The following is a 12,030-nucleotide window of genomic DNA, read 5'->3' as shown; positions in this document are numbered from 1 at the left end:
GCGGGAAAAGTCATTGACAAAAGACAAATGATTTAACTGTTATTAATGCTCGTAACACAAACGGTACATGACAAGTTGTGCACTATAGTTAAATTGAATTATGGACAATTACGAACAAAACCTGCACTAGAAGCAATATTAATAGTGATGCCTTATCAAACATCACTTATACTGGGGAGGTGTATTCTTAATATGTTGATTTGAAAACAACAAAATGCCACAGTGCATTTCAGCCCTTTACTTGGATTGTATAAAAGTTTATACACAGAGAAAGTGTCGGTCATCTGTGAAACTACTGTTTGACTTGACTTGTTCAGTTAACTCATTTGCCAAGAACAACAGGAAAGTAGATACTCCAGGAATAGCACAAGTGCACACACACACACATTCAAAACACACCTGCCAGGTGACATACAATGCCGGAGTTCACTGGTGCATAGTGTCACATGATGACATTTCTACCAGTCCTGGTGGACCTTTCTCCAGACTCCACCCTTTTGTAAAGTCACATGGGACAAACTCCTACACAAGCACAAGGAGTGTCAGATATCACAGAGTTTTCTCTAGAATCAGGTGACACATTGAAATTCTGTTGTGAGTATTCATAGTCGAAACTTGCTTGCTGGATTAAGAAAAGACATTGAAGTCCGAAACCTTTGAAGATAGGAGGAACTGCATTTGAATTATAGAGGTGGGTCTCTCCTCATTAACCTGTGATGAATGTGGGTGAGCTTCCAAAATGTGTGTATTTCATGGACGAAATGGGCAGCAACTGCTAAATTTATAAATTTGTCAGATTGTACTTTTGGTTCAAGTGCATCATTTAGTATTTAACAAGCAGGTGAAGCAGTTGAAGAGAGAGTTTAGCAGCTATTTTTTCAGCCGGCACTTTCCATGTCAGGTGAATATCCAGTTTGACCACCAGACCTTCTTGGGAAGAAGGAAGTCTTTGTGTTCAGAGTGACATGTCACTCATATCTTGAGTCTTTAAATGTCACAAAACTGAACAGACAACCATGCACACATTTTGACAAGACAAAAAGGATATTGTCTTCAAAATATTGTCTATATTTGACTTTATTTTTTTATGAAGCATAACATATAAGATCATATCAATGATCTTACAAAGGTTATTTCACTTTCACATTCATGTCAAATTCTTTCACTTTCCAAGTACTAAAACACTTGGTTTTTGTTTTATTTCCATCAAAAGGTCTACCAAATATTGTGTAAATACTGAGTAACTTTCCTTTTTTTTATTAAATTATTATTGGTTTGTAAACCAAAAGTCATAAAGAAATTGTTTAGAATTGTTTGTGGTTGAAATCATAGAATGCTTGTTTCTGTGCATGTGTTCCCATATAAACTTAAAAGTATGTTCTGACAGTTACTGCATTTTATCAGCTTTACTAACATCTAAAAAAAAAAAGATCCTACTTTATATTAAATGTCTTTAACTACTGTGTACTTACATTTAATAATTAAGCATATTATAAAATGTAGGCTACTTATTGTGTACATGTTTTTTTTCTGCACAACATAGCAAACTAACCTTTGCTGTTATTGAGGTTCTGGGTATGGGTAGAGTAGATTTACGGTTAGGGTTAGAGTTAGTTAACCCAAAAATGAAAATTATGTCATCATTTAATCCTGCTAATGTCATTGAAGACCGAAGACTTCTGTGCATCTTTGAACACAAATTAAGATATTTTTTATATTCTCATCATCACTGAAATTCCTAACAACAACACAAAGTACAAAAAGACATAAATATAAATGAGCGGATTATTCCAAGCCTTCTGAAGAGACACGATCACTTTGAAACCATTGATCAGCACATACATAAAACATCACACATGGTAAACACAGAAGCTCAACCAAGCAGCTATGATAAATAAAATCTGTTCATCATATTCATAGTTTTCAGTCATGTGACTGGCACGAAGATCTGGCATGCAAAACATCCATAGGACTGCATTACAGGCCTGTCATTTTTCCATCTCAAAAGAAGACAAACAAAAATATGTGAATAAAATGCAAGTTTTGGGCACCTGTGATCCATATTAAGTGCCTTAATGTACTAAAAGAGTGATATTAAAAGACCTAATTCAGCATACACCTTACTGATGATGAATACTATATACAGGAAAGATGAGCAGAGAATATGAACGCAATGCGTTAAATGATTAAGTGTTTTCTTCATCATGGTTTTCTATGGAATAAGTGTATAACAAGAAATTATGTGTTGCATTTATATTCTGCATTCATAGAAATCTCTTAATATTCATTCAAAGTATATCTTCATTTGTGTTTTGAAGATGCACGGAAGTCTTATGGGTTTGTAACAACATACTGTAAGCACGAGTGATAGAATGACAGTATCTTCATATTTTAAGTGAACTACCACTTTAGAGTCACTAACCACCCTGGTTACCATTCGATGCACATGGCATCATATTGACATCATACTGTTTGTTCAGGTTGTTGTGTTTTTGATGATTCAGTGTTTAGGTCTTTGCTTTGGTTATGTCAATCATTTAACAAAGTGAGCGATCAAAGGTCATCATTTGCCGAAAACTGACAGAATCAGATGTGCAAATGAAAGTTTTAGACAAAAAGTAAATCATCATTTAATTTCAAAAAGTTGTGCGGTGATGGTTCTTAATCTAATTCTTTTTCTCTGGTATATTTTGTGATGACAAAAAATACTTCATTTTTTTCTGGATTTAGACTTTTATTTGATGCTTTTCTTGGCCATTGTTTTAGACTGAGCAAGTGAGTGAGACTGGAAAGTATTTTCACTGCTGTGAAGCCAGGAAAGTCAGACATAGAATCACTAAGAAGAAGAAAAAAATCACACAGACAAAGTTCAGACTACAGAATATCAGCAGATATTAACAGCTGGACAAAACAATGCAAGGTAAATTTGGATGAATCTCTTTCATGTTAGTAAAAGAAAACTGCATGCACATATTCTGAATTTTTAATGCATTTTATATGCATTAATCCTGTTTTCTCATATTTGTTGTTCTAAAACCACTGGTTTATATGTACTCAATCATATATACGCATTTTAAATCTGTGTTGATATATAAGGTTAGTCTGTCAGTCGCACCTCTCAGGTCAAAGTCTCTGTTAACAGGCGCTGCCCATGTTGGTGTGGCTGTGATTATGTAAGCATTACTGTTCACTCAATGAATGAATCAGGCTATAAGTAGCAATAATACATTTATAACAAAAGAGTTTGCTTTGCTTTGCAAATATTCATCCAGTTTTTAAAGTACACTACGTACCTTTTTTCTTTGAAATTAACATTTAAATATTGAAGGAGTACATCATAAATCCATCTTCTAAACCTTTGTTTTTGCTTATAATAATTTAGAAACCTGCACACTTCATTTGTGTGTGATTGCATCCTATCAGGAAAGAAGGTCAGGCTACATGTAGAAGGTTTCATAGTAGCTTGTAGCCACAAAAATGAACATCAAATCAAATAGTGTTCAACTCTTAATGAAACACAAATCAACATCGGCTTGGTTTTTCATTGACTGTGTCACCATGTCAGTCGCTAATTCAGTTACTACTCTGATCTATTATCCTAATAATATAATAAAAGCCAAGTTATAATAGTTCAGTTTCCACAGTTTTAAACTGTCTGATATAAAGATAAATGATTGCACCTTTTGTAAAGATGAGTCAACAAAATAAGCTAGACATCTTTTCAGATGTCCATCTTCTTCCATTATTTATTGACTTGCTTATTTTGTGGAGTTTTTGTTTGTTTAGAGATTAGACTTTAGATAGATTTTTGGGTGCATTTTATTTAGAGAGGACAGTAGGAAATCATGGGAGAGGAGAGAAAGAAATTGAACCAGGAAAGGACCTCAAGACGGGACTCAAACTAAGTGCAACCGCACCACATGTCAGACAGGAGCTATGGCTCCGACAGGAGTTGGGAGTTTTTATGTCATAAGTGACATTGGCAATGATTAGTTGATCACTTGTAACCATGAACACTCTGGTGTGCCTCAAGAACAGCAGAGTCGAATAACGGATCCGAACTCACAAAATGACCAAAACAATGTTCCTAACTTGTAGTTTTATGCTTCAACTGCTAGAGTTACCAATAAAAGTTAGTTATACCAAATGATATATGATTTTAAGTTAACTCCTCCTAGAGTTTTCAGCCTAACCTTCCAAATGTTTTTGTTTGTCTGTCTAGTAAGCAATGTAACAACCACCCAGAATGCCCTGGTAACTGCATCTCAGCCATGCAGAAAACTTTTGCAATAGTAGAGTTAGGGCTGCACGATTAATCGCATGTGTTTGTCATGCGTGTCTCATTATTAAAGCCGGTTCTGTGATTAGCGGTAAATGTCCATCACCTGCTTTCAAATGGAGCGGCACTTAATATACAGAGCCGTAGTTCGCGGACAAGCTACGCAATATCGCGTTCATAATCGAAGGCGATTCATCTGCGATTATGAACGCGATATTGCGTAGCTTGTCTGGACTGCGCATGCGCATTAGCTTGATCCAACCTGAAAAATACAGTTTATGAACAAAAACAAAATTTATGAGACAGTTGTTGTCAGATTTCATTGGTGATTTCAAAATGAAATTTAATCAAAAACTTGGCAAACAGCGTTGGAGAATTTGAAGTTTCCCCATTCAAAGAGACAGGAGCTGCACTTACATGCATGAGAGGCATTTCAAAGATGGCCGCGAGTGACTTGTCTTAAAGGGACTTTGCTGCTATTCAGCCTTCAGCAGAAATTTCTGTGTTCTTTAGAACATTTGCAGTACATTCACGGTAGATAGACATGTTCCATTATGTGTTGCCACTTTGGAAACAAAACCAAAGGTTAAAAAAAAGAACAACAAAATTGATGTGAGCAACTCTATCCATTTTGCCACCTTCTCTTTCATAGCCGTTATCAAAATAGGTATGCGGCTTCAGGTTGATGACACAAGCATACCGCAGATCCAACCCAAATCATATAATGAGAACAGAGACCAGCGGGGCAGGGGAGACAAAGCCCCACCATCTGATGCATCCTCAATCCTCAAAACACATTTTATGCATCCTTGAGTATTTGACTTACACTCTGTTTCTGCTTATATGCTGGGGCAAAGTAATGGTGGTGAAAACAAAAACAGACATACCAAGAAACCAAAACAACACTGATCATCCGGGTGTAAAGACTGACACCACTTCTGGCTTCAAACTCTACTTCAGATCCCAATAGCAAGCAAAAAATGGTGCTAACATGCACTCATAGTGTGCTGTAGTACTACTGATATCTCCATAAATAAATCATTGTTGGTCAGACAGCAATCTCAGGGAGACTGTAGTGTACATTGTGAGTTTTAAAAAGCTTAGTGTTATAAATTAAGTGTGCTAATAAAAGGCTGGAGATGTTCTCACTTGAAACGGGTAGAGGCTTAGACCTTGTAAAGCGGAGATCCAATCGAATGTAACATTATGACCCAACACGTCCCATTACACTAACATTCAGACATTCATATGCAAATAATCCACAATCCATCTCCTTACATAGGGGCTGTTTATATACTGGTGCAGAGAAGGACTGCAAAACATTTGTTTTGGTAAAATTTACTTTGTTACTTAAATACAGAGAGCCTACACTTCCTGGAAAAACCAGCCTGACCAGCTTATTCTCGTTAGTCTATAAAACCTGATGTTATGTGAAAAAACAGGAAAGCGACGTGAATGAGGATTTAGGGAGAACATGGGAGAGTGTCTGTGTCTGTTGTCTTTTTCATATTAATAAAGCGAAAAGAAAAAGAGGAGTGGGCTGGAAATACCTTCACAGATTCAATATCAAGCATTACATTATTTTCCTGACAGATAAAAATAAGGCATGACGGAAAATGTACAGCTCATTCAATCAAACTGACAGATAAGGATTATTTGTAGCACAACCACATGATTTGTTTCAGTCATTTTGAGTGGAAGTTCCTCAAACCGGAAATGAGACCCATAATTTAAAACGCATAGACTAGTTTGGATAAAGGCGGATATGTTGTATTCACTCATAATGAATGGTTAGACCGAAAATTAACTATAGAGGGTATGCAAGTGACGTCACCGACCATTATGACTGCAGTCACGCCCACTGAGTGGCAGAAGACTGAGTGGCAGCATTGGTTTTCAGCGTGAATGTGGCGAAAAACACACAAAACACATCCAAAACGGGAAAAAGCTTTGCGATTGACTGTACAAATAGCTTTGACACAAAATCTGAGGTATATTTTTACAGAACGCCAAAAGCTAAGAAGCAAATTGATTTCTGCAATTCACAGAAAAAAAACTGGACTTCAGGCAGAGTGTATTTGCAGTTATCATTTTGTGTCAATATGTTGGATTTTGGGGTAAAATCATACCGTATATATTGTATTGACAACTCATCAATTAAATATTTACCATCTTATATTCTGCACATTTGGGTGTTTTTAAAATAAACACTGACAAAAACTATATGCAAGTTTTAGTGCTGGACGATATGACAATATATAACACTGATATGATCACTCCGATTTAAACCTACCTATATTGTAGTAATATAAAGCGTTCACAGGCAGATTTGCTTTATGTATTTCTCCAGCGTCGAAATCAGGCACATAAATGTCAGGAAACACACAAATTCTGGCTGAATGTCAAAATCCATGGATTAGGTTTCTTTGACATGTTGTAAGGAACACTTTCGAGCCAACCTTTAGTGTAATCATTTGTTTTACTCACAATTCGCAGTTTCCCCTATTAAATCCAGTCATGCAGCAGGTTCTTTTGCCTCTCAGTCAGGCTGACGGAGCGCGTTCCGGCGGGAAAGTGACGTCAATGCGCTCTCTGGAATACTTGATTCTGATTGGTCAATCGCTACATTCGGAGGCGTTCCCCGATAAGAACCGTCGTCGATAGCAACGCTGAATAACACACCGTCCATCCGGGAACTTTCACGTCTCTCGTATCACACCGCGTACTCGCTCTCGCTAGTTTCATACAAACGCAACTGCTGCCATCTTGCGTCACTATATTTATCGACTGCTATGAAAATGAAAGCTTCAGTATTAATAGTACTGTAATATTGTTGCTGTGTTCATCTTCTTGCTAAGACAATTGTATTGTATGCTGTATGTGACAATAAACAGGTAAGATTTCAAAGCAGTTTAATCTCAAATCAATATCTGCTGTCTCCATAATTATTTAATTATAAAAGCAGTGTAAGCGATGTGACTGTACTTTATACATTAAATGTCCGTCTCGTTAACTTTTTCAGTCGTCTTGTTTCTTCACGGAAGCGTTGCGTTCAGTGAGCTAATAAAATATTTAAACAAAAATGAATATTTTGTGGGAAGTAGACGTGTAATAAGCGGGATGATGTACATCCAGTCGGTTGTGATCTCAAAATAAACCCCTTTAGGGTTCAGATGTCCACATAGTTTGGTGCTCTTGTGCTTTTGTATGTAAATTTCATAATTAGTTAAAAACCCTATAAAATAAGAACAATTCTGTCCTCCAGACTACACTTCCAATATCATCATATTTGATGTGTTTTTAATGGAAACATGGAGCTGTGTTCTCATGGGGCAAGTTGTCACATATGTATAAAATGTTAAAACGCAGTTTATTAATCAGACCATTTTTGGGGACCAATAATTAGAATTTTTGTTAGCCATAACAATAGTTTGATAGATCTGAATGTTTTGCATGTTTACGGTTTCATTCATTGTTTTGAGTTTCATATCTGCTTTACTTTATTCCAGAGATGGATGCGGGGCCATTTAGCAGGAAACAGTGGGCATCACAATCCTTACGGATAACAGCCAAAGAGCTCTCATTGGTTGGGAGTCGTGGCAAGAACAATGCCATCACTGAGCGCTTTTCCAAGTGAGTGATTTTCCCTTTATTTCTTCATATTAACACTGCTTATCACATGGCTCTGGGGAAGATGTGCTCATCTGTGAAGATCATCTTGTTGAACAAAACGTGTAAGCAGCATCTTACATTTTTGTTGGTCACAGAGCTTATTTTCAACAATAATCAAAAAGCCAATGCAAACTTATAGGTTGGCCTACAGAATTATGAAATTCAAGCAATCAATCTCTCTTTCCATAATATGTCATCAGTGCCATTTTGCATCTCAAAACTGATATTGTCTGTAAAATAGACCTCAGAGGACTTCTGTAGCTATGTTTCCATCCACATATTTTTATGCACATTTTGGGATATTGCATGAAAAATGCTGGATGGAAATTCCAAGATGTGCATAAATTCGAAAAATGCACATAAATAATGTATGCACTCAGTTGAGGCGGATGCATTTTTATCTGATAAGACAACAAAAACATGTGCAACAAAAAACTCATATGACTTTGCCTCAACAGAGGATGTGATTGAATAACTGGACTAACCAGTGGACCAATCGCATCACAGCATCTTAAATGTTGGTTTGATCATTCTCAATCGCCTGAGCCAAAGTCTGTCATTAAAAAGATTTGGTTAAAAGCAAGAAAACAAAACCATCACTTGATACAAGCAATGAACTAATAAGTGGTGCAGGAAGTACATGAAATACAGGAAGATAACCTGGACTGATAGTAAAATAAGGAAGAGCTCTAGACGAGATAATGAAAATGTTCCCACCAGTTTAAAAATTGTCAAACTGTAACATTAAAATATCCATAGAACCACTGAAACCATGAAAAGAGAAAACATTCAAATTCTATATACTTTTTTCCAATATCTAGATTTTTTGTTAAAATACATTAATTATTTTTGCCAAAAATGGTTCAGATGAGTGAGCCGAAGCATGGTTTTACTTACTCTAGTACAATTTATAAAATATATATATTACAAATATAAAATAACATCCGAAGGACTTGGCCAGGGACAGACTGCATATTTTATTTATGAATTTATGATTCATTTGTTATATTTATTTTAGTGTCAATACTCCAAACCGACTTAATCCCTTCAACAATGACTACTATTTCTTTTAAAGAAAATAAAATATTAATTGAGTGTCAGTTTCAGAACCAGCTTTTTGTGGACGTACAGCTCATGTAATTCTCTGCTATTTGAGATCATTTTTAGATTGCTACAGACACAGATATCGGCTCTGTTGCACAACCCTGCCGCTTATGGTCCTCAGGTGAAAGCAAGAACAGAAAAGGTGACAAATGTTTGCTGCTAGTTAATGCCAGTAGGGGGCAACAATTTTCCAACTCTATTTGGACCAACATTCATAATCTTTCCTTTCTTTGCTTTCACATGAGAGCCATGAGCTTTGAACACAATAGTCAACTGAGCAGTGTTGTTGATTAGCTGCTTTTCCAGTAATTAACCATGTTGGTTTTTATTTGTGTTTTGATTCACACTAAGTTTGTGATATCGATATCACTAAATATTTTGATGCCCTGTGAATGCTCTACCGATCTTACACCTCGTCTTTCAAAAGTGTGTATGTCTTTGCCTTTAATGTCATTAAACAGAATTGTAAAAAAAAAAAAAAAAATCCTATTTGCTATTCATCAGACAAAAATCAGAGCAATTTTTTCAATGAGACAGAGAAATCAAACTACTAATGGGTTAATTGTTGTTGTCTGCATATTAAACTGGAAGAGGAAATCATATCCTAACATCAAAAACAAATGTCTAGATTGTAATATGATAATGAAAATGATACCTTTTAAAACATTTGCTCATACTTTTTTTTTCTCTTTCCTTCTCTTTCTTTTCAGATATCAGAAAGCCGCTGAGGAGGCGAGTGCAGACAAGAAAAAACTGGTAAGTGTTACTGGTGCACCGTATAGAAGTTACAAAGACAAAAAAGTATAAAATGTATTGTGTCGTGGCACCTTTTATGTACTTCATCAGTGCACTCTTGAATGTCTGCTGAATGAATAAATGTAAATGTGACCTAATTGTACCTAATTGTTTGACTTTCTTCCATTAAACACTGAATGAGATGTACTGTACTGCATTGTAGCACTAACAATCCCATTTAGTTTCTAGATTATACTTCATTATATGAAAATGAGAATTAATTGACAAGTTGTACAAGTTTGGAATTACATGAGGGTTGAGTAAATTACAACAGAATTTTAATTTTTGTTAACTATCTCTTTAAACTTCAGAATCAATGCAAGACAATTGCTGCATTTACATGGACCCTATAATCTGTTTGTAATCAGACTAGTAGCAAAGATGGAATAAAAAGTCACATGTAACCACATCAATCAGAATGAATTGGCCAAATCCGACTGAAATTTCAATTGGATTGCAAAGGGTGATTTAAACCATTTCTAATCTAAGTTTGATTGTACATGTAAATATTTGATTTCATGTAAACATTTGATCTTTTGACATGTGCAGACTGCACGAATATACAGACTTTCTCACTGTTGGCGAGCACTTCACAGACGATGAGAATTTTAGAATGACACGGCAGTCATTTATTATACTATATTCAACAACGACTTGTGCGTCATATGTTATTGCACATGGCAGAACTTTCCAGTTTCAGTTTTCGATGTTTCATCCAAGATGTTTCTGTCTTTCTTTCTTCAGTCAAAAAGAAATGTTTCTCCATATAGTGGACTTCACTGGGGTTGAAGGTCCAAATGTCAGTTTCAGTGCAGCTTCAAAGAGCTCTACATGATCCCAGACGAGGAATAAGAGTCTTATCTAGAAAAACCATTGCTCATTTTCTAAAAAAAAAAAAAAAAAAGTATTTACTTTTTAACCACAAATGCTCGTCTTGCACTGCTCTGTGATGTGCCACGCATTACGTAATCATGTTAGAAAGGTAACACGTGAGTCCGTAGGTGGAAGTAACGATCCAGTGTCTACAAAGCGAACGTGCAAAGACTTAAGTCAAATGCACTTTACAAAAAAAGGTAAAACAATGATGTTGGGCGATTTTGAATTAGGAGCATGTGCGTGGCGCATCACAAAGCAGTGCAAGATGAGCATTTGTGGTTAAAAGTATATCATTTTTACTTTTTTTTTTTAGAAAATGACCGATGGTTTCTCTAGATAAGACTCTTATTCCTCGTCTGGGATCATGTAGAGCTCTTTGAAGCTGCACTGAAACTTACATTTGGACCTTCAACCCGTTGAACCCCAGTGAAGTCCACTATATGGAGAAAAATCATGGAATGTTTTCCTCAAAAACCTTCATTTCTTTTCGACTGAAGACAGACATAAACATCTTGGATGAAATGGAGGTGAGTAAATTATCAGGAAATTTGAATTCTGAAGTGAACTAATCCTTTAAACCACCCTTTATCAAACTTTCTTACAAACCATGACTTTTTTAATTCCATCTGTGCTACTACAAACGGATTATTAGGGTCCGTGTAAATGCAGCTACTGTTGAAAACTGAAAGGCTGCACATTAGGCATTGGAGCTAACAAAAAATATGTTCTAAGAACGTATTGCTAACTTTCCTTTTAAGTTATAAAAACGTTATTTCTGAATGTTCTCTAAACATTCAAAACATCCAGTTTTTTAAAATTATTTAAACACACCCTGTTTTTAAAATGTTTTTTTCTTGGTTATACGAATGTTAAGGGAACATTACATTTTATCATTCTTCAAATGTTATGACAATGTTACTTTTGAATGTTCTTTGAACATTCTGAAACAAGTAGTGACATTTACGTTCAACTAAAACATTCCATGAATGATGTTTTTTGTGCTAACATTTTGAGATTGTTATTAACGACCAGATAACATTAAATGAACATTCTAGCAACCTTACTTTCTTCATAACTTTGAAAGAACCTTGCCAGAACGTTAGCCAATGTTCTGAAAATTTTCCCTGTTAGCTGGGTCTTTATATGCAATCCCATAGATTAATATTGTAACCTAAACATTTTTTTTTTTGTTTTTGTTTTTTGCAATCTCATTTATGAGGAATGAAAACAGACGAGAAAGAGTTAAATTTCATCACATGCATCATTTCCTGTATACAGGTTTCACTGCAGGCGCCTTTTAATCA

The 12,030-nt window shown here is 35.6% G+C and overlaps 1 protein-coding gene across 2 annotated transcripts in view; it reads left to right on the top strand.

The window, feature by feature from the left end:
• The first annotated feature begins 552 nt into the window (after positions 1-552).
• Positions 553-12,030, top strand: part of lima1b (LIM domain and actin binding 1b) — a 32,416-nt gene continuing 20,938 nt past the window's right edge. The window contains exons 1-4 of one of the 2 annotated variants that reach the window (XM_067387520.1): positions 553-691; positions 2,767-2,920; positions 7,789-7,912; positions 9,766-9,811. In XM_067387520.1, coding sequence (XP_067243621.1) covers positions 2,914-2,920; positions 7,789-7,912; positions 9,766-9,811 — 177 coding nt within the window. In that variant the 5' untranslated portion in view covers positions 553-691; positions 2,767-2,913. The remainder of the gene's footprint in view (positions 692-2,766; positions 2,921-7,788; positions 7,913-9,765; positions 9,812-12,030) is intronic. The other variant, XM_067387521.1, reaches the window with a different exon arrangement.

This window comes from Chanodichthys erythropterus, chromosome 6 (genome assembly GCF_024489055.1).
Source record: "Chanodichthys erythropterus isolate Z2021 chromosome 6, ASM2448905v1, whole genome shotgun sequence".
Classification (NCBI taxonomy): domain Eukaryota; kingdom Metazoa; phylum Chordata; class Actinopteri; order Cypriniformes; family Xenocyprididae; genus Chanodichthys; species Chanodichthys erythropterus.
The sequence above is the reverse complement of the archived record's forward strand: the minus strand, read 5'-3'. Positions and strand labels throughout refer to the sequence as shown.